At 42.2% G+C, this 24,734-nt stretch overlaps 1 protein-coding gene across 3 annotated transcripts in view; it reads right to left on the bottom strand.

Annotated features, from left to right (window-relative positions):
* Positions 1-24,734, bottom strand: part of si:dkey-100n23.5 — a 178,324-nt gene that overhangs the window by 75,191 nt on the left and 78,399 nt on the right. For all 3 annotated transcript variants that reach the window (XM_062061738.1, XM_062061737.1, XM_062061739.1), the window contains exons 10-11: positions 18,531-18,578; positions 4,326-4,408 (exon numbers count right to left, since the gene is read on the bottom strand). In XM_062061738.1, coding sequence (XP_061917722.1) covers positions 4,326-4,408; positions 18,531-18,578 — 131 coding nt within the window. The remainder of the gene's footprint in view (positions 1-4,325; positions 4,409-18,530; positions 18,579-24,734) is intronic.

The following is a 24,734-nucleotide window of genomic DNA, read 5'->3' on the forward strand; positions in this document are numbered from 1 at the left end:
TTATTTGCTCCACCTTTAAAGGAAATGGCCCTGACACGCTCACTTTTGAAGTATCAAGATATGATGAAGGAGAAATGTCCTTCTTCGAGAACGTCATAACTAGACATGTCCGATAATGGCTTTTTTGACGATATCCAATATTCCCATATTGTCCAACTCTTGATTACCAATTCCGATATCAAGCGATACAGATATATACAGTGGGGGAATGAACACATTATTATGCCTCATTTTGTTGTGATGCATTCAACAATGTAACAAGGTTTTCCAAAATAAATCAACTCAAGTTATGTAAAAAAGTGCCAACATGGCACTGCCATATTTATTATTGAAGTCACAAAGTGCATTCTTTTTTTTAACATGCCTCAAAACAGCAGCTTGGAATTTGGGACATGCTCTCCCTGAGAGAGCATGAGGAGGTTGAGTAGCGGGGGTGTATATTGTAGCGTCCCGGAAGAGTTAGTGCTGCAAGGGGTTCTGGGTATTTGTTCTGTTGTGTTTATGTTGTGTTACGGTGCGGATGTTCTCCCGAAATGTGTTTGTCATTCTTGTTTGGTGTGGGTTCACAGTGTGGCGCATATTTGTAACTGTGTTCAACTTGTTTATACGGTCACCCTCAGTGTGACCTGTATGGCTGTTGACCAAGTATGCCTTGCATTCACTTGTGTGTGTGTGAAAAGTCGTAGATATTATGTGACTGGGCCGGCATGCAAAGGCAGTGCCTTTAAGGTTTATTGGCGCTCTGTACTTCTCCCTACGGCCGTGTACACAGCGGCCTTTTAAAAAGTCATACATTTTACTTTTTGAAACCGATACCGATAATTTCCGATATTACATTTTAAAGCATTTATCGGCCGATAATATCGGACATCTCTAGTCATTACGCTTCTGACCCGTTTTTAGTTAGATGAGCCCGCTCTGGGGGATACCCCCCAACACTTCACATTAAACGGCTTTGTTAAAAAAATGAATGTAAAAAAAGAGGCTTTGCTACACATCCTAAAATAAAGCCAACTATCAGCCAGTTAGCTACACACGTCAAAGCTGTACAGGCTGGTTTTTACTTGTACTTTCAACTTCTACATAAAACATCAAAGCAAGCATCATTTGCTGTGACAAAGTGATGACAATAAACCCTCGTTTATCACTGCTGGTTGTTTCACAATCTCACCGTGGTAAATGAAATCCTGCAAAGCAGGGATTGTTCATTATAAATCAAATACTTTCAAGCTAGAGCTTTAAACAATTAAAATACTGTTTTTCAACATTATTGGAGTGGCCTAGGCATGAAATAACAATCCAATATAGTAATGCTGCCCTCGGCTGAACCAATCAGTGGCCACGATACTGAACACGATACTGAACACGATACTGAACACGATACTGAACAAGATACTGAACAGCACACTCTGATTGGTTTGCTCTCATCTGTAATACAGATATTTTTAGTTCCAAAAAATAAGTAACCCCCAAAAACACTCTCCATTACTCTTTAGTCGCCAGATTGTCTACCTTTCATAGCACTGAATTAGTCAGATTTGGGGGTTTTTCACACCTACTTGAGAAGTCCCAGTATCCATGCACACTCTCTAGTGCGACTGACTATTGGTCATAAGCCGTGTGGCTCCCGTACACTGGGGTGCGCTTATTACCTTGTAGCGCAGTTAAATGTATTGCTTTTCCGGTTGACCTATGACGTCACACCAAAACAAGGCATCTGCGTCAACAGCCTAGCTCTGTTGGACCTGATGTCCGCTGTAATATTGGCACAGATGACAAATATGACGTCTCTTAAAGGCTACGTTGATGTTAAATAGTAGACAGCATTGAGAAATGATCTTAGATTGTGCTACGAACAAGACACTACTACCAAGAATGTCTGACTGTTCACACCCCAAACCCTCTTATTGTGATCTTCTTGACAATGCTAAATGTAAACTATGGTCAACCTGCACATCAACGCAGTTTCTATGCTGCAAGCGAAAGCTAAAATAAAATCTTGTTGACATGTATGACTTGAGTGTTGTTATGACAATGACAATAAAGGAATTGATTGATTGGATGCAGGACCAAAGAAAGACTGGCGGGAGAAAGTTGTTTGGAAGGAATTTTCAGACAGTAAAATCATAGAAACAAAACTTTCCAAAGTCTCGAAGTTCATTCAATAAGATCTGTGGATTGACGAAAGGAGTTTTAAATCCGAAGAGAGCGTTTGTGCGCCAGTCGATACGTTTTCAGATGAGAGTTGCTCTTGTTGTGTAAAATCTTGCCAGTTGTTCTTTCTAATCAGTCTGGAGTGCACAAATGCAGCGTGGAGAAGTTTGTGTACTCTTTATGTGTGACGATTGTAAGAACTTCAACTTATAACTTTATTCTTTGCGTTGTAATATACCTGCTACATTCTCTTTCATCTCTTTCATATTTCGTTCGGGAGTCCAATTGAAGCCGACGTTGTACATTTCTTTCGCTACTTTCTTAAATAAATCTCGGTTTCTTTTTTCCTTCCATTGATGCACTTGAAAATGTTACGTTCTTTTAATATGTGAAGCCTTTTTAAACACTCTCCTTTGCATTCCAGTTATTGCCTATGTTTTTATTGAAAAGTATCTGCTTCCGGGTTATACCCGCGCGTTGAGACTGGCGCATGTGCCAAGTGAAGGGTCCCCTCCGGCGGCACACACCCACTCATGGGGTCTGCTTTTCAATGGCATAATTCAGGTGGCTAGTCCTACTTTTCAAAGGCCAAAACCGATCAGATGAAGGTGTTTCCATGGATCGTATTATGCATATTTAGAGTTGGACTAATTAAGTGCATGGACATGTACTGACTGTTCACCGGCGACGAAGCAGGCTAATAAGCAAAATAGTCGTCAATTAGGCGAACAATTGCAAAAGACGTGCTCAACATAGACGTAGATCTTTGACAGGATCACGACGGCGACAGAAGCAACTATAACATTTTATAATATTCTTTATCTTCAGCGAATAGGCTGACCTAGTATAATGTTGTTTTGTAGCACACATACAGTAGCTATGCTAGTTGCTAGCGTCCTCCTGCCCCACTCCTTGATGTTACATTGTTTTTTGTGATATGTGGCGTCCATTTCATTGGACAAGTGCAGAGTTACAGTGTGCATGTACAAAGTACACAACAGCGCTTTGACACACACACTCAAACATAGCTCATTAGCGTTGAAGCTACAGAGACACAAAACAACGTGTTCCCAGTTGGGCTTACTGGAAGCATTTTTAACTGCAAGTCTAAATTCCAGCATCAAAGCTAGACGCCTTAAATACATTATTGTGGCAACTGAGAGATTTTTAAGATGGGCGACGCCAGCCAGCGCTTGGTAAGGTGTGATGAATAAAAGCACAGCACGGCAGGTCTTGTTCCTATCGCGGCACATCACTTAACATACAACTTACAGTGCATGATGACATTTCACACAGCTGCTCTGTTACATGGCGGTGCTTTTCACACAGGCAAGTCACGCGGTCAAAATGCACAATTTTGAGGGAGAGAAGGGAAAGGGACATTTCAGAAGGGAAAAAGGGAGAGAAAGGAGAGGGCTGGGCAATTTGGGTTTTCCACAGGATGCAGTTTGTCATCTCATTCAGCTGACAGCTCGCGTGGGGGGCGGCGAGGACGGAACGCGCGGGATTGGAATGGATGGAGAGGTTAAGGAGTGGGAGGAGAAGGGCAGGAAGGGTTGTGGGGGGGTGGGGGGAAGCGGCGCTGGAGGCAAGCCTTTGAGAGACGTTGACCCTGTAATTGACCTTTGTCTCCGCCGACATCGCCGTGGCGACAAGCAGAGCCGCCGCAGCTAATCACTTAGTAACCCTGACCTGTCAATCACACCCGCTCTACATGGAATGAGAGCAGGGAGGTGTGGAGTGGGGGGGGCGGGGGGAGTCGATGGCGGGCGAAAAGATGGAGTATAGAGGACATGAGGGTTAGAAGGGGGGGGGGGGGGGGGAGAGAAGTAATAACAGGGCCGAGGTTATCATTTACTGGACCACCCGCCTCCTCGCCGCCAACCCTCGCCTGACAAAGCCCCGACTTTAAAAAGCCAATAAAATGCTCCATGCACACACACGCACACACACACACACACACACACACACACACACACACACACACACACACACACACACACACACACAAATATGCAAGCGCACAGGCCGCTAACAGTGAGAGCGTCTAAGAGTCCCGATAAGCGAGAGTAAGAGGAGGAGGAGGAGGAGGAAGAGGGGGAGGCAAAAAGATAAGCCAAGATGCAAATAAAAGAAGAGAGTGGTATATAAGTCACACGTTTATGTCCTACCTGTTGATGAGCGGGAAGATAGACACCAGCAGGTAAACAGACGGATACCACTTCAGCGGCTTGATTTCCTCGGCCAGGGACACCTGCAGAGCAGCACAGATGCTTTATGACGACAGCTCCTCTTTCACACAACGATGTGGCTAAATTGCGGCATTGGAGCCGTAAAACAGTCGAGCTGACCGGTGCCTTTTTACACAAAACATGCCGGCCCTCAATTTCATATAGAAAATATTTGTTGTAAAGCAACATTATCTGTTTGAAACACCTCTCTTACTACCACAGAAGCCGCAGCATTTGGTAGTAGACGTGTTTCTGACTTCCATAGGTAATGGGAAAGAAGCCTTTTACGCAGATATCCAGAAAATTGACAGACGTATTTATTCTCTTGTGCCTTTTACACAGAACACCTATAGTCGCCACAAGCAGGTGCGCTTACACGCAGCGAAATGGCATCACACACTTGGATAATCATCCAGTATGGCGTGTAAATACTGTTCAGAGAGTGACATTGGCTTTCAACACAAGGCAAGTGTTAAACTTCCAAGACCAAATACCCTTTCACACATCTGCCGCGTCCTGCCTCTCATAAAACTCCTCAAATTTTGATTCCCGAAAGTGTGAAGTAGCTTGTCACACCAAGATCCAGAAACGTTGCCATATCAGTAAAGACTAGTGACGGCATAACATATTTATTAGCCTTTGACTTTTACACAGAACCCAGATTATTCACACCGCAATACACCATCTTAGTGACAAAAGATAATACTTAACAATTGTTTTCAACACAATAGAGCAGGAGAAGTGAGACTCTTGTATTTTACATCCCCTGTCCAAGTGCTTTACAAATTCCTTTCACACAGGCAACATCCCACCTTTGATCCTAACCCAGAAGGCATCACTTTCATGGTTTCATACAGCCCAGTAACATGGGAAAAGGCTGTTCACACAGCAAAGATGTTGCACCAGAGGTCTATAAAATTAGCTCCAGAATGTAATTTATCCACTAGTGCCTTTTACACAGAACCCAGATTATTCAGAGCATTGCACACAATCCTACAATCAAGTAATTACATGCATGACGACAACAAATAATACTTGTCTGACAGCGATAATTGTTTTTAATACAACAGTGCAGAAGAAGTGAGTTTTGGGTTTAGAATTTCACATCCCTGCTCCAGTTTTCTACAATTTCCTTTCACACAGGCAACATCCCACCTCTGTTACTACCCAGAAGTCATCCAATTCATTAGACAACCAGGCTTTCATACTGCCCAGGAACATGGGGGAAAAGGCTTTTTACACAGCAAAGTTGCTGGATCAGAGCCCTAACAATATATCTGGAATGTATTTGTCCGCTGGTGCCTTTTACACAGAACCCAGATTATTCAGAGCATTGCACACAATCCTACAATCAAGTAATTACATGCATGACGACAACAGATAATAATTGTCTGACGGTGACGATTGTTTTCAACAGTCAAGGTGAAGTGAGTTTAGGGTCTTGAAATCCACATCCCTGCCCCACCTTTCTACAATTTCCTTTCACACAGGCAACATCTGACCACTGAAACTACCCCAGAAGTCGTCAAATTCATGAGTCAACCAGGATTTCATACTGTCTAGAAACATGGGAAAAATTGCGTTTTTACACAGCAAAGTTGCTGGACCAGAGCCCTAACAGCATCTCCACAATGTCCGACGGTGCTTTTTACACAGCAAAGTTGCTGGACCAGAGCCCTAAAAGCATCTCCACAATGTCCGACGGTGCTTTTTACACAGAAAGCAGAGGAGCCGCACAGCACATGTCTTGTCAAGATGGACACTTGTCGACAGCAACAATTACTTTCCACACAACAGAGTGAGAGAAACGAGTGTTAAACTTCAAGACCCCGTCCCGGCTTTCCGCTAATCCCTTTCACACAGGCTGTCCTGTCACCAAATATGTTGGTGCTCGGTGACAAATCACCAGCTTTCATCCGCAGTGTGAAAGGAGCTTTTCACATATTTATTTGCCTTTTACACAGAGCCCCCCTCCTGCCTCGGTTCCGGCTCCCTCCGAAGCAGGAAAATTGCCAGCGCGACAGGAAAAAAGACTGCTCTCTTTTGAGGGCAGCGTGAAAGGAGCGATTGTTTTGTCCACACAATGGCACACGGTGGTGCGCTGAGGCAAACAACAAAGGCCAATTAAAATCTAATAAAATATTAACGTGCTGATAATATGCAATATCCACAGCGTTGTGGGGCGTCCAATTAAAGCGAAAGCCAATACGTAATTGGAAAGGGATGAATTCAATATCTGGTGGACAAGCGAGCAGGGAAGGAGCGATGGCGGCAGAGTGGAGGAGGGGAGGCAGCGCCTGGCCACGGGTGGAGGGCTTTTACAAGCTGTTATCTCATTCCCGGGAGAGGAGGACTCTCGCGTCCGGAAAGAGGCTGAGAAGCGAGGCTGAGAAGTGAGGCCCCCGGATCGATTTTCTGCGCTCTGCTCGTCAAAAGCTCACCCCCCCCTGCGCCCCCGCGCCCCTCCTTCCCTCCATTTCTTCCCCGCAGGCTGGGGGGGGCGCAGCCAGAGCGAAGCCTCCCTCCCTCCCTCCCTCCCTCCCTCCTCCCCCTCGCAAAACCGCACGCAGCCAGTGGCAGGAAGGAGGCTCACGAGCTCTTGGCCTCTACTCCCACATGCTGGAAATTAATTAGTCACCAGGAAGACCCTGCATGGGGGGGGGCTGCTCGCCAGCTCCCGACGCAGGCTTTGCAAAACAATCCAAAGGAAAATCACAAGATCCTCGCCGTGGTGGCGTTTTATCTCCTCACTGGCGTGTGTGCCGGTGGGAAGTATTTAAACGCCAAGTTTCCGCGGAGAAACATATGCGTGCTCGGCGGGGAACGCCACGGCGTGACCCCCGAGGGGCCCCGACACAAAGCTTAGGCCTGTTAGCGTGGAGCCGTGACATCATCGCCAGCGTGCGTACGCTTACGTGCACGCCCCGGCAGGAATGTCTCATCGGCCGACTGAAAGGGCAAACCACAAGGCTGACGGATCCGACGTGATGGAGGACATTGCGGGAATGTCAGCACCAGTGAGCCTCCAGTGCATGGGGGGGGGGGGAGGGAGGGGGAGGGCGGAAGCTTCCAGAAAGCACACAGCCCAGCCAGGATATCACATTTGAACCGAGGTGCAGTTACAAGCATTTGAGGAATTCCACCGCGCTTACAGACAGGAAGCAAAAGAAAGGAGGAGTAGTGCGGCTAAAGAGCCTCGTGTTTTTAATCAAAGCGCAGACCCCTGAAGCAAAAGGGGGAACGAAAGCACAATTATGTGAGGCGGGGCGCAGCAGTCCTGCCGTTAATGACACATGCTAGATGGGAATCATCTGCTGCGCACTGCACGGAACGTCCATGGCGGGGGTGTCCAAACTTTTTCCACTGAGGGCCGCACACGGAAAAATTCAAGCATGCGGGGGACATTTTCATATTGTTCATTTTCAAACCATAACAAAATATATGGATTGTCTTTGTTTTTTACCTTTAGGGCTCCCAGGGACCATAAAGGGTCTAAGTCATTAAAATGTTAAAAACAAGTCAAATTATTATTTTTTTATTTATTCAACGCTTACAGTAAATCTGTACAGTATATCAACTTCAGGGTGATATAAAGTTTAAAAAAACAAAAATGCCTTTTGTGTCAAAGACAACTTAGTTTTTTATAATAAAAGTGAAATATGCAGTATTTCCCCCACTGCCCAAAACATTCAGAAAGCAATGTTTGATGTGAAGTAATTAGAGCCTTAAAAATATCAATAATGCAGGACACCATTGATTTTAATTCATTATTATTTTTGAGTAATCACAGTGAAAAGATCAATAAAATCCCACTAAATATATTTGGGATCCAAAAGGTGCCCCACTCAGAAAGTGATACATTTTTATTTGGTTTTTTTTACTTTCAACACTTAAATTAGGAGCTCAACTTCAGATATATCTGTCCATTTTACATTTGAACTATCATTTTGTTTGTTTTATGCTCTTTTGTCAAATAAAATGTTGATGTTTTTGTATGGCAACCACACAATATATGCAATATTTACCACATAAAACTTAAAGTGAAATATTTCAAATAATTGGAGCCTTGAATAGGTCAATAATTCATTATAACATTGATTTTTTTTTTGGGAGCAATGGCAAAAAAATAAAAAATAAAGATAGACAAAAGAAAAAAAAAGCCTGCATGGCAATTTTGTGTCAACATTGCAACTTTTTTTAGTTACAATTCACCTCATTACACTTTTTTAAATGATTTTTGCATTTTTGCAATAGCATTTCCAGAATGTGTGGCGGGCCGCTAAACAATTAGCTGCGGGCTGCAAATGGCCCCCGGGCCGCACTTTGGACACCCCTGGTCTATGGCGTGTCGGAGGGATGCCATCATAGGCCAGGTCCACTCCTAGCAGACTACAGTGTTTCCCACACATTCATTTATTTGTGGCGGTCCGCCACGAAAGAATTACGTCTGCCACAAATAAAATAAAAATATTTTTTTTTTTTTTTTTTTGTCCTGTCCAGCTTCTCAGGCAAATCATATAGTTGATGTAGATGTAGATGTAGATGATCATATAGTTGATGTAGATGCCCATATAGGCTGTTCACATTTACTTTACAAAAGAGAAGTGTAGGATACTTCTCTTGTTGCCTTATTTGTATTTGACCACTACTGTTTTCTGTTTATTTGTTACTGACTGTGGCAGGACACCTCTGCCTCTGTTTCACTTTATGTTGCTGGTAAATAATATGCTTGTAGTAGCAGGCTAAAGTTAAATGATTTAGTATGCACTAATTAAAGGGGCAGAGCTTTAAGAGACATTTTAGCATTTATATTTTATAAGATATATTTTTTGTAAGAACCACAATTAATACATATATTTCAGTGAATAACTTATTGTTCAAATCTGTATATAAATATGTACATAAAGTGTTGTAATTATATTGTAAAATGGATGGATGGATGTTTAAAACAAAACAGTTACTATTAATTAGTAAGTATACCTTTTTTGAGCCTTTTTAGAGAAAATCATATCATTGTAGTAAATTATGCAAATTACTCGATGATGTCATGGTGACCACGCCCATAGCCACGCCCCCACCGCCACAGGTATCTTGGCAGTTTATGGGAAACACTGTGACCCCTTTAGGACTTTTTGGAAACCATGTTTTATTTATTTATTTTGCAATTCCCTATTTTTTGTAGTTCTTATTACACCGTTAAATAAGTAGTTGATACGTAACATGTACATCATTGATATTAATTCTACAAATCTGCTGCTGTTCTCACAGCACAAAAAAGTGCCCCCTTCTTGCAATCTGCCAGAAAGTTTTGCAGACGCTCTTGTCTCCTTTCTAAAGTTGTTTTCGCAGCTGCGGTCTCCAAGGTCTCCCTTCCATGTCAAACAAGTCTGACAACAGGGACGAGGACTCTTGTGAGGAAAACAACAACAACAATAGCAGCAGCGGAAAATGGAAATTGTCCAAGTGCAACCACGGAAACAATAAAAGGACACAGCTGAGCGAGCACTAATGCTGATTACATACTAGCTGCAGGGCTGATGTGTGTTGTCAAAAGCACTCATCCTGTCTAAAAGGCCCGCTGAGACCAAGCGGGTTGATTTTTAAAACAGACCTGTTTAGACTTGAGGTGATCACCAATGGCTTGCTTTCAGGTATTGGCGACCATGTATGTGAAATAGTGTTTGAATCATGTTCTGATATCTGGTCTGGGCCACGCTGAAGGACAAAGTAGAAGCTAAAGAACCATCTTTACCCAAAAAACCTTCAACCTAAAACTTAAAGGCCTACTGAAATGATTTTTTTTTATTTAAACGGGGATAGCAGATCTATTCTATGTGTCATACTTGATCATTTCGCGATATTGCCATATTTTTGCTGAAAGGATTTAGTAGAGAACAACGACGATAAAGATTGCAACTTTTGGTATCTGATAAAAAAAAGGCTTGCCCCTACCAGAAGTAGCGTGACGTAGTCAGTTGAACATATACGCAAAGTTCCCTATTGTTTACAATGATGGCCGCATGAAGTGAGAGAGATTCGGACCAAGAAAGCGACAATTTCCCCATTAATTTGAGCGAGGATGAAAGATTTGTGGATGAGTAAAGTGCAAGTGAAGGACTAGTGGGGAGTTGAAGCTATTCAGATAGGGAAGATGCTGTGAGAGGCGGGTGTGACCTGATATTCAGCTGGGAATGACTACAACAGTAAATAAACACAAGACATATATATACTCTATTAGCCACAAAACAACCAGGCTTATATTTAATATGCCACAAATTAATCCTGCATAATAACACCTGCGTGTTTGTTATGCTAGCTCCTAGCTCCTCTGCTAGCTCCTAGCTCCATAGAACATGCCAATACAATTCAAACACCTGATCAACACACACAATCACTCAGCCCAAAAGACCGTTCACCTAACCCAAGGTTCATAAAGCTTATATATTTTAAAAAAGTTACGTACATACGCAAAAAAAAGTTGCGCACATACGGTCAAGCGATCAAATGTTTAGAAGCCAAAGCTGCATACTCACAGTAGCACGTCTGCGTCTTTGTCATCCAAATCAAAGTAATCCTGGTAAGAGTCTGTGTTGTCCCAGTTCTCTACAGGCGTCTGTGTATCGAAGTCAAAAGCCCTCCTGGTTAGAGTCTCTGTTATCCGAGTTCTTCCATCTTGACTGCATCTTCCGGGAATGTAAACAAAGAAGCGCCGGCTGTGTACTGTTGTGGCTGACTACGTTCGAAAAATACGTCCATTTCGCACCGACAACTTTCTTCTTTGCTTGCTCAGCTTCCTTCTCCATAATGCAATGAACATGATTGCAACAGATTCACGAACACAGATGTCCAGAATACTGTGGAATTATGAAATGAAAACAGAGCTTTTTCGTATTGGCTTCAATGTGGAAGGCATACCCGTGTTCGGCGGGCTACGTCACGCGCATACGTCATCCTCAGAGGCGTTTCGAACCGGAAGTTTAGCGGCGAATTTAAAATGTCACTTTATAAGTTAACCCGGCCGTATTGGCATGTGTTGCAATGTTAAGATTTCATCATTGATATATAAACTATCAGACTGCGTGGTCGGTAGTAGTGGCTTTCAGTAGGCCTTTAAAGTCCCAGTTACACTTTTTGCATACCTGATACGAGGTCTGCAACTAAGCATTATTTTAATAGTCAACGATTATTTTATTCGATTAGCGGACTCGTCAAGCAATTAATACTTATGATCCTTGGTACAGTTTGACGGTTGAGTCTGCAACTAGACATTATAATAGTCCATTTGAGAAAGTTACCTCATGTGATTAATCACAAAAGAAATTGCATTAATCATGAACAGACTCAGATTAATGGTGCAAATTATTTTGACCGTACAAGCTCTTTCACCTCAACCGCTAAACTGTTACCAAGTATTGTGCAAATCAAGGACATGCAATCAAGTAAATACTTTTAAAAACGTCCACAGGGGACATTTTAAGAAATAAAAACTGCATTCATGTGCAAATATTTGTGATTAATCATGATTAATCGAAATTACAAAATGTGATTAATCTGAGGAAAATATTAATAATTTGACAACCCCATTTTAACTGTTATAGTGAATTCACTCGTAACAAAATAAACAAAAATTGCTTTACTTTAGGGCTGGGCGATGTATCCAATGTACTGGATATATCGCGGGTTTGTCTCTGTGCGATATAGAAAATGACTATATGGTGATATTGGAGTATACATTCTCACGCTTTTAGCTGCAGGCATTACACTACACTCACTCTTTCTTGTCTCTCCTTCTCACAGAGACATAAAATAAGCGCACCTTCTTACATACGTCACATACTGTCACGCGTGCAATGTCATACGCTCTCGTGGAGCAGACAGGTAGCGGCATGGGTAAAGTTAGCTGTGATGCTAGCGGAGAGGTGCGAGTGTTATATGAGAGAGAGAGAAGGTGCGAATCTGGTAACAAATGAAGGAAGAATTCATTCCAAGAAAAACCAGACAACTGTAATATGTCAAGTATGCGGCAAAAGCGTGGCTACAAAAAGTAGCAGCACTGCTAATATGTAGCATCATTTGAAAAGTCACCCGCTAGAGAATGAAGAGTGCTTGAAACTCCGCATGTCAACATCTTCGTTCGGTGCCACACCCACAAAATGCCCAAGCAACCATTTCCACATCAACACCGTATGAAACAAATAGTCAACAACAGAAGGAGATAACGTCCGCAGGAACCTACCACATAGTGAAGGACATACACTATTTGATATGCAGCTCATTTTTATGTGGCACTTATTGAAATATCTTGTGTGACATCATGCACAAAAGTGCACTTTATTTGTTTTAAACTATTGTAGTGGCGTTCTGTACAAAAAGTGCACTTTAATTTAGTGTTGTTTTGATATGTCATCTTAGTGACATCATGCACAAAAGTGCACTAATAGCTTGTTTTAAAATGTCTCTGACAATCTTGCACTTTCTGTTTTGAAATGACATGAATGTTTGTGCCACTGCTTAATAACTGTTTCATAAATACACTTTTAGTTGGGATTTCCCTCTCTGCATGAAAGTTTAAAAGTAGCATATATTAATGCAGTATGAAGAAGAATGTTTGAATGTAGACACATAGAATCATCATACTGCTGGGATTATATGCATCAAGTGTTCATTCAAGGCTAGATATATATGGTGTATGGTGACATGGACTAAACATACCCACATATATATGGTGTATGGTGACATGGACTAAACATATCCACATATATATGGTGTATGGTGACATGGACTAAACATATCCACATATATATGGTGTATGGTGACATGGACTAAACATATCCACATATATATGGTGTATGGTGACATGGACTAAACATATCCACATATATATGGTGTATCGTGACATGGACTAAACATATCCACATATATATGGTGTATGGTGACATGGACTAAACATATCCACATATATATGGTGTATGGTGACATGGACTAAACATATCCACATATATATGGTGTATGGTGACATGGACTAAACATATCCACATATATATGGTGTATGGTGACATGGACTAAACATATCCACATATATATGGTGTATCGTGACATGGACTAAACATATCCACATATATATGGTGTATGGTGACATGGACTAAACATATCCACATATATATGGTGTATCGTGACATGGACTAAACATATCCACATATATATGGTGTATGGTGACATGGACTAAACATATCCACATATATATGGTGTATGGTGACATGGACTAAACATACCCACATATATATGGTGTATGGTGACATGGACTAAACATATCCACATATATATGGTGTATGGTGACATGGACTAAACATATCCACATATATATGGTGTACGGTGACATGGACTAAACATATCCACATATATATGGTGTATGGTGACATGGACTAAACATATCCACATATATATGGTGTATGGTGACATGGACTAAACATATCCACATATATATGGTGTATCGTGACATGGACTAAACATATGGAGATATTAATAAAAGGCCATAACGCCCAGCCCTACTTTACTTTATTCCACAAAGTATATGCCAGTGAAAAATAAATGAACAGACTTAAAGTGCAAGATGTCCTGTTAATATTCAGTGCAAAAAGTAGTTGTATACTATCTAGTACTGTTAGGGGTTATTTAATAAAGTGTAAACATTAAAATTCCTGGTGGTCCATCAATTACATTTTTTGTGAAGTGACTTGCTGACAATAACAAATCTTTGTTGATTAATTTTTATAATCAAAGTATTTCATGTCGACTATTCATTGCAGCCCTAGCTGATATTTAATAAAGGTAAAAGTGATGTTAAATGTTTACTCACACGTCATTACGATCTGACATTTTTTTCATTTGCATCTTTTCCTTGAATTTGTGACACAATTTTGATCGGAGCAAACACATTAACAGCAGTAAATGATAAATAAATGATGAAACCGTACAACATCACTAGCATTCTTTTATACTGACATTGCCAACTGGTGGCCTGGCATGCATATTACAGCCTTTTCTGGTGGGGGTTTTTGTGTGTCAATGTGGTTTATCAAGAATGACTTCGAGTAAACTCAGTGATCCCAGAATGTGCTTTTCATGTGGACAAAAGGTTGTTTTAAAAATACCAGCGTTCCAGCGCTACCTTTAAAAAGAACGCATTTGACGGACCAGAGAACATTACGCTGTGCATCGCCTAGCCTGCGTGACACGGTTCGCATTTGCGTCCTCGCTCCAGGCAAAGTCAGCGTGGATCGGGGAGCAAAATTCCCAGGGAAGATAACGAGCACAGCCAACACCAACGAGGTGCTCGTTTGCACGGCCAGCCTTTTTTCCTGTGGGACTGTGCTGCTGGGTGGGCACTCACGCTGTGTGTGTGTGTGTGTGACACTTAAATAGCCCCTGCTGAATATCCTTTTGCTGACCTGTTGTGTGAGCGTGTGTGTGCGTGTGTGTGTGTGTGTGTGTGTGTGTGTGTGTGTGTGTGTGTGTGTGTGACACTTAAATAGCCCCTGCTGAATATCCTTTTGCTGACCTGTTGTGTGAGCGTGTGTGTGCGTGTGTGTGTGTGTGTGTGTGTGTGTGTGTGTGTGTGTGTGTGTGTGTGTGTGTGTGTGCTCAAGCGTGACCTCAAACAAATCAGTCAAGACACACACAGATGTGCGGCGGCCATGTGACTGACGGCCCAGATAACTGCCGACACTTGTTATGTACGTCATCGCTCCTGCCTGACACACACACACACACACACACACACACACACACACACACACACACACACATATGGAGAGAGAGGAGGAAGGGGGTGGCAGGCTGATTCAGAGAGAAACAAAAACACCCGAAGCGGCGACGTGTTGACGTGAAACGGAAATCGCCAGAGACCGGTGCGCCCAGCCGGAATCACTTTCTCTAGTTTACACCTGCTGGCACACACACACACACACACACACACACACACACACTCACATGCACGCACACACACTCACATGCACGCACGCACGTAGCGAGGCCCGCCGTCTTGGCAAGCGCAATCGGTGGAGCTGTTGTTGTTGTTTTAAAGCGTCGCAGCGCGTGCATAAATCCTCATAAATATTCATGCGCATGAACCTGGTGTGCTGGTTTATTCATGCCGGGTTGCGAGTACAAGAGTGACAGAGGCGGAGGAAGGGATGGGCGTGGGGAGTGGGGGGGGGGTGGGGTGGGTGGGGTGGGGGTCGCGCTGTAGGTCGAGTGTGTGTTTTGTGGAGAAAGAGAAGGGGGGGGGGGTGAAGGCGAGAACGTGACAACAAAAAAAAAGGAACCAGCGCCAACTTATTTGCACGATGACCTACGCGGAGTAGTTTGTGTGCTCGTGTTGACACGCAGCACGGTTGAGCGTGCAGTAATTACAACTGCCACTTAGGGGCAGCATTTACATAACCTTAACCCTAGACCTGCCCTCACTCCCGCCTTCACCCTGCAGGGCGAGGGAGGGAGCAGCCATGCAAGAGAAAGTAGGGCGTGAGGACAGACGGGTGGCGCTAACCACAAGAGGACACTTTGCATTGAAAAGGCTTCACTTAGTAGCAGAGTTGAGTACAGGGCAGGGCACCGAGGGCCGTCTTCAGAAAAAATAATGCATGCGGCGGACACTTTGACACTTTTTTTGCATTAAAGATGCTAAAAGCCATCTAATGTACTGCAGGTGAAAAACAAACCATTGGCTTCTTAGCAAATGAGTGTAATATCGAAGAATACATCTCATTAATAATGTATTTATTGTACAAGTAATTGTCAATAATTCCTTTGACGTTGATGATAAAACTTCAAGGATTCTTTGGAAGCAACCCACAGGGGGCGCACACAAATGTAATTAAAGGCCTACTGAAAGCCACTACTAGCGACCACGCAGTCTGATAGTTTATATATCAATGATGACATCTTAACATTGCAACACATGCCAATACGGCCGGGTTAACTTATAAAGTGACATTTTACATTTCCCGCTAAACTTCCGCTTGAAAAGGTCTATGTATGATGACGTATGCGCGTGACGTCGATGGTTGAAGCGGAAGTATTCGGACACCATTGGGTCCAATACAAAAAGCTCTGTTTTCATCGCAAAATTCCACAGTATTCTGGACATCTGTGTTGGTGAATCTTTTGCAATTTGTTTAATGAACAATGAAGACTGCAAAGAAGAAAGTTGTAGGTGGGATCGGTGTATTAGCGGCTGGCTGCAGCAACACAACCAGGAGGACTTTGACTTGGATAGCAGATGCGCTAGCCGACGCTAGCCGCCAACCGCATCAGTGATCGGGTGAAGTCCTTCGTCGCACCGTCGATCGCTGGAAAGCAGGTGAGCACGGGTGTTGATGAGCAGATGAGGGCTGGCTGGCGTAGGTGTAGCACTAATGTTTTTAGCATAGCTCTGTGAGGTCCCGTAGCTAAGTTAGCTTCAATGGCGTCGTTAGCAACAGCATTGTTAATCTTCGCCAGGCTGGAAAGCATTAACCGTGTAGTTACATGTCCATGGTTTAATAGTATTGTTGATCTTCTGTCTATCCTTCCAGTCAGGGGCTTATTTATTTTGTTTCTATCTGCAGTTAAGCATGATGCTATCAGGTTAGCTCTGTAGCTAAAGTGCTTCGCCGATGTATTGTCGTGGAGATAAAAGTCACTGTGAATGTCCATTTCGTGTTCTCGACTCTCATTTTCAAGAGGATATAGTATCCCAGGTGGTTTCAAATACAAATCCGTGATCCACAATAGAAAAAGGAGAGAGTGTGGAATCCAATGAGCCAGCTTGTACCTAAAAAAGATACATCCTGCACTGCACTCTAGTCCTTCACTCTCACATGAAGTTAGAATGGGATACATATTATTTCATCATATTTATGTGCGTCCAGTAAATGAACATGAAATATACAGATTATCAAAAGCATTATTTTGGGTACAAATGTCCCAGATTACATGACCAACAACATTGTGACAATCAAGGCATGAAGGTAACAATCCACATTGTGTCTACTATTACTAATACCCAGCATAATTACGTAATGTCTACACACAATAGTGTCGCCTCTCTACACGGCACATAGCTCCGCCCCCTCTGAAGTCATGCCTGCTTGTGGCAGGGGACACAAAGAATTGTTACTGCGACATCCAGTGGACACATTTAGAACAGCAGTTTATTTCATTAACAAATTTCAGCTCATTTTTAATACTTTGCAAACTCATCTCGCGGGCCGTATAAATCCTGTCCGCGGGCCTTGACACCCCTGGTTTCAATAATCGAGTAATCGGATAAAAGACACTTTGTAGCCTCAATGTGTAGTTTAGGGAAGATAGTGGAAACATTATTTTATGCTTGCCAAAACCTTCTTTGTTTTTTTTAAATAAATGCACATCATCAACATGAAATTGCACTTTTATTGAGTGTGGGAAAAAAAAGGTAATCCGCTGTTAGTCGATACACAGATCACATGACCCACACACCACCGCTCTCATGTGTGCTCTATTGCAGAGGGCGTGCGGAAACTATGTTTGCCTATTTCAATTCCGGGCACTCCATGTGGTCCCAATGTTATACATTTTTATTTGTTACAATGAAACCATTAATTGAAGCAAGAGAATATGAATCTAGGCATTTTTCTAATGAATTAGTCAATTTCTGGTTGCAGCCCTTGTTGAAGGGCTAAGAGGCACGTGTGAATCCTAATGTGTTCAAACTTGAGTGCGACGCCGCGTTAAAACCTATCAGCTATTTTTCTAAATCACTTTTGCCCCTTAGAGGTTCTTCCCCTCTGAATGAATCATTGACATTATTCGCTGTGCCCCCTTCCACGCTGCTAATTCACCCAGGTCAAAGTGAGGCCTCGCCGACCTCCCGTTTTAAACACAGGTTTATGTGCACATCCGCATTTATATACATGCAAAAGCACTCGGCGCGGGAGGCCAGTCAAGAGGTCAAATCACTCCCTGCTGCTTTTTTGAAACCGGCTCAGCGTGACTGCAGGAGCTAATCCCGCACACGCTCTGATCCTCACGCTCCCTTGTGTGTGTGTGTGTGTGTGTGTGTCTGTGTGTGTGTGTGTGTGTGTGCGTCCGGGGAACGCGGCGGTCAGACGGGTCATTCATTACCTTTCGTCGCTCTCGCTCCGGGTTGAACGTTCCCAGCCACGACTGCATCTGTGCAGGGAGGACATCAAATGGAGGAGAGAGGGTTTTAGTTGGACGTCCCAAAAAATTCAACAGTGGAACTTCAATAGTCATGTGACTTCCAAATTGTTCTAATTTCAAAACAATCCTGTTAAGTGTTCCAAGTTCAACAACATTTATTAACTAGAAGAGGCAAATCCTGAAGGAATTGCGTGTGAATGCTCCAGTGCTGAAGTTGAAGTGAAATGCTGACAGAATGTAGGAAGAATAGTTTGAATGTTGAAAAGCTGACGCTGAACTGAAATGCTAATGGAATGTAGGATGCATGTAGAGATGGTTTAAACGTTGAAATCGTTTAAACGCAGAAATAGTTTGAATGTTGGAATGGTTTGACTGTTGAAGAGTTTGAATTTCCAGGGAAAACGAAATTTGGTTTGGAACTTGGGAAAGTGTTAGTTTGAATGTCCAGGATGAGTGGAATGTGTTGGTGTTGGAATGCTTTCAATAGCTTGAAAAATGTGGGAATTGTGCAACTTGGAAAAATGTCCCATTCATTTCAATGGGAACTTCCTGGAAATTTGGGAATTTTGGGAAAAGCCAGATTTTTTTGAAAATGATTAGGAGCATGAATGTCCTAAATGAGCTGAATTGGTTGGTGTTGGAATTGTTTAAATCGGTCAAGAAATGTTGAAGTAGTAACAGTTTTTAATTGAGAAATTTCTGGAATTTCGGGAAAACCGGGAATTTTTCTAACTCCTTAACCAACTGGGTTTTTGTCCTGAATATGAGGAGAGTTTTGATGGTTGATGAAATGGGTTGAAAAATGTGAAAGGAGTAGTCGAACTTAAAGGTGGAAATAGGTTACAAAACAAGAATTCCTGGAAATGTGTTGAATGTGGAAATGTGTTTGAATGTCCAGGATGAGTTGAATGTGTTGAAGGTGGAATGCTTTCAATGAGTTGAAGAATGTGGGAATGTGGAATTTTGGAAAATGGCCAATTCATTTTGAATGGGGAAAATGCAAAAAACAAAAAAGAATTATGGGAAATCCGGGAATTTTTTTTTAGAATTGTTTAAGTAGAGCACACAATTCCTGAACAGGCTGAATATTTTGAAGTTGGAACGGTTTGAATCAGATCAAAAATGTGGGAATTGTGGAACTTTGAAAAATGTCCCATTGATTTCAATGGGAATTTCAGAAAAAATTGGGAATTTCGAGAAAAGGGGTATTTTTTTTGAAAATGGTAAAAAACTTGAATGGTCTGAATGAGTTGAAATGGTTGGTGTTGAAATTTTTCAAATCGGTAGAGAAATGTTGAAGCAGTAACATGTTGAATTGAGAAATACTATTACGGAATTCCTGGAAAGGCCTACTGAAAGCCACTACTAGCGACCACGCAGTCTGATAGTTTATATATCAATGATGACATCTTAACATTGCAACACATGCCAATACGGCCGGGTTAACTTAGAAAGTCACATTTTAAATTTTGCGCGAAATATCCTGCTGAAAACGTCTCGGTATGATGACGTCTGCGCGTGACGTCACGGATTGTAGCGGACATTTTGCGACAGCATTGTGGCCAGCTTAAGTCGTCTGTTTTCATCGCAAAATTCCACAGTATTGTGGACATCTGTGTTGGTAAATATTTTTCAATTTGTTCAATGAACAACGCAAGGAAGAAAGCTGTAGGTGGGAAGCGGTGTATTAGCGGCCGGCTGCAGCAACACAAACACGTAGCCGGTGTTTCATTGTTTACATTCCTGAAAGATGACAGTTTACCATTGGCCTGTGGAGAACTGGTACAACAGAGACTCTTACCAGGAGGACTTTGAGTTGGATATGCAGATGCGCTACCGTGAGTACGCAATCAGAATGTTGCCATAAGCATTTTGTTTAATTTGTATATGTAACGCAGTACGCAGCTGCGGCTTCCAAACATTTGATGGCTTGCCTGTACGTGCGTGCCGCTATGTGCATGTCACGTACGTAACTTTGGGGAAATATATGTGCTGTATGAACTTTGTGGAGGTGAACGGTACTTTGGGCTGTGGGATTGAGTGTGTTGTGCGGGTGTTTGATTTGTATTGGTGGGTTATATAGACGGGAGGGGGGAGGTGTTTGTTATGCGGGATATTAAATATAAGCCTGGTTGTGTTGTGGCTAATAGAGTATATATATGTCTTGTGTTTATTTACTCTTGTAGTCATTCCCAGCTGAATATCAGGTCCCACCCGCCTCTCACAGCATCTTCCCTATCTGAATTCACTCTCACTTTCCTCATCCACAAATCTTTCATCCTCGCTCAAATTAATGGGGAAGGGAAATCGTTGCTTTCTCGGTCCGAATCGCTCTCGCTGCTGGTGGCCATGATTGTAAACAATGTGCAGATGTGAGGAGCTCCACAACCTGTGACGTCACGCTACTTCCGCTACAGCCAAGGCTTTTTTATCAGCGACCAAAAGTTGCCAACTTTATCGTCGATGTTCTCTACTAAATCCTTTCAGCAAAAATATGGCAATATGGCGAAATGATCAAGTATGACACATAGAATGGATCTGCTATCCCCGTTTAAATAAGAACATTTCATTTCAGTAGGCCTTTAAAGTTAATGTGTTAATATCGCGTTAACTTTGACCATCCTAGTATAAATGAACATTTAACATTTCAATGTTGAAAGTTGTTGTTGGCAAAACAGTGATTAGCGGAGAGTAAAGCGGGGATTAGAGACACGCAGACGCCACCGTCGTACTTGTCTACGTCTTCTGCCTTCAATTCAACTGTGTTACCTTCTTTATCAAAAGTGTTGGCACTCGCAACTTTCTTTGACCCCATTGTTTTTTTTTCGGTGCAGTTGTTCTCAATTTTTAAAAAAGCACTCAACACTGTTTGGCACTCAATTGCGCGGAATGACAGAAACGGACTAGTTTGTTACGGGCAATGTTTAGCTGAGAAAAAACACAAGAATCCTACAAAAGTCATGACATCGCTGTACTTAATAAGAGGTCTGAAAATAACAGCACTACCCATTCATGAAAAGCCCAACAATTGTGCATCAGAGTGAGGGAAAAGATGATGGGAGCGCTTCTCCGCTCTGCCAGCATCTCCACTCACAGCGGGAAATGATCAGCAGCCGTGCGCACGACGTGACACCAGGAAAGAAAAAAAGGGAGGAAATCTTTGAAGAAAAAGGAGAGACGGGGGGGAGGAAGAAATTGGAGCAAACATGGCAGACGACTCGAGATCCTCCGCAGAGAATGTGGGAATACTTTTCCTCTTGTCTCCTCTCGGGGGAACGCGGGGTGGGGAATGTCAACACGCACGTGCACGCCCAAACACATGAGTGGGATTGCTGATCGTGACACGGAGACAGTGAAGGCGGCGTTGTTGGGGGAGGAAGTCAGAAGTTTTATGTAACAAGACATCAGAGACGTGTCCCTAAGGAGGGGGGATTTGACACACACACACACACACACACACACACACACACACACACACACACACACAGAAAGAGAGCACAAATGACGCGCACGGCTACTGCGCTCAGCTATTTATTAACTACACGTTGCCATGGTTTCAGGCCGTCATCGCAAATGCGAGTGTGACCGCGGCGTGTTTACGCGCGGGGCCAAGCGCCGCCATCCATCAGAATCAACAAACGCCGGCACGGCCGCTGTCGAGTCGCCAACGCGCCCGCATGACCTTTGCCGCAATTTCTCTTAAGCCACGACACGGCGAGGCGAGCACATCGGCAGATTAAGTGTCGGGATGTGATGGAGGGGAGGGAACGGGCACGGACAAATCACATCCGTAAACACTTCACCGCGCTATTGGACCACCCTGCTGGGCCCGATAATGGCTGCCTTGCTGATTTTCCAGCACTGAAAGGCAAATTAATGGTACATTTGCAAAAAACAACAACCACGTAACAACATTTTTTGAGCAGCATACGGCAACATTGTCAGTAGATGGCAGTCTCACAATGTATAAACACATTATAGCCAAGAGGCTGAAATTGCCTTTTTGAATAATGAATTGCCTGGAGAAGAAAACATGGCTAGTCCTACAGTGGTCATGCCGCACAGTCCAGCATTGCACTCAAACCAGCAACCACACAGGAGAATTGGGTGGAGAAGTGCTAGCAAATGAGCTAAACACCACGGGCTGTCAACTCATTGTCCAGCGCATCTCTTAAGGTATCAAGAAGTGAGGTTTACACAACGTACTATTGCACGGACACACTGGCCAGCACCCACGACATATACAGTAATCGCAGACTGTGTGCCGCCATTACTTGCGCATCCTGGTAACGCTAAAATTTAAAACAAGTCTTTGCATTTTTTAAATGGTGATGCTGAAACGAGGCTAGCAACAACATGCTAAAACTAAAATAAAACGATAATACGTCTTTTGTGCCATGATTAGTTGTAATCTATCCATAAGATAGATGCTAAACTAATATCAGTTCAAATCAATCCTAGTACTGATAGCAAACAATGACACGCCACAATATTAGGCCAGCACACAACTCAAATTTAAAGGCCTACTGAAAGCTACTACTAGCGACCACGCAGTCTGATAGTTTATATATCAATGATGAAATCTTAACATTGCAACACATGCCAATACGGCCGGGTTAACTTATAAAGTGACATTTTACATTTCCCGCTAAACTTCCGGTTGAAAACATCTTTGTATGATGACGTATGCGCGTGACGTAGCCAGTGAAACAGAAGTATCGGTACCCCATTGAATACAATACAAAATAGCTCTGTTTTCATCTCATAATTCCACAGTATTCTGGACATCTGTGTTGGTGAATCTTTTGCAATTTGTTTAATGAACAATGGAGACTGCAAAGAAGAAAGTTGTAGGTGGGATCGGTGTATTAGCGGCTGGCTGCAGCAACACAACCAGGAGGACTTTGACTTGGATAGCAGACACGCTAGCCGACGCTTATGTTGGCAACATAAGCTAGCTGAATTCTGAAACTCTATAACCTAAAAACAACAGCGTTGGAAGAAGCATACTATGACATGAAGAGAATATGAATACTTGTAGATATTTAGGGAAAGTAAATAAAAAAATAATTGTATCTTTAATTATGATCATGATTTCTGGTTATGTTAGGCCAGCAGAGAAGGTCTTGCTGGCCCTGACCGGCCATGATCATCAAAATTATAACAAATAAAGGCTTGACATATTTCACTTTGCATGTAATGACTTTATATCACATGAAATTTAATTGCTGACATGAATTAAGTTTTCCACAATATTAAAACATTTTTTCGATCAAGGTACTTTTCCTCATCCAAACACTAAAAACACCACCTGGAATCTTGTCTGGAAAAACGAAGAACGTGTTCGTTTGTCACATTCAAGACAACAATGGATGTTTACTCCAATGCCAATCAATACTCTCGTTTTTACGAGATCGTTTTTAGTCTAAGTGAGATGTTATAGGCTTCTACGGAACAGTAAATAGGAGGGTAGCTCCAAAAAATAATTTAGCGCAATTATTATTTATTCCAATTCTAAATAGTTTCCTAATTTTCAAAAAATAAAAATTATATATATATAGATCTATAGATCTATATATATATATATATATATATATATATATATATATATATATATATATATATATATATATATATATATAGATCTATAGATATATATATATATATATATATATAGATATATAGATATATATATATATATAGATATGTATATATCTGTATATATCTATATCTATATCCATATATATATATACTATAATATATATAATATATAATATATATTTTTAATACATTTTTAAATAGACGTTTAAGGTCATCCCCATGCTTCATCGCTGTGCCTATAGCAATATACTGTAAGTAAGCAACCAAAAGGAGGTTTTGTAACCTGTTTTGAAAAGGTTTTATGATAATTATTATACCAGAAAATTTATTGCAGGAGTCGGTTTGAATTAAGAATGGTGTTGAATCAGAATCAATTCTAAATCGAACTGTCATCCCAAGAATCGGAATGGGATGTAATCGTGAGGTCCTCAAAGATTCCCATACCTAGTAATGACTATGAGAGGTGGATGCCAAACAAGGCTTGTAGGAGGTGGATGAGGAACCCTAAATACAATCCATTTGGCTCCCCAGCTGCACACAGCTCTACAATGTTTATTTCTTTAA

Source organism: Entelurus aequoreus, linkage group LG10, assembly GCF_033978785.1.
Source record: "Entelurus aequoreus isolate RoL-2023_Sb linkage group LG10, RoL_Eaeq_v1.1, whole genome shotgun sequence".
NCBI classification, from domain to species: Eukaryota; Metazoa; Chordata; class Actinopteri; order Syngnathiformes; family Syngnathidae; genus Entelurus; species Entelurus aequoreus.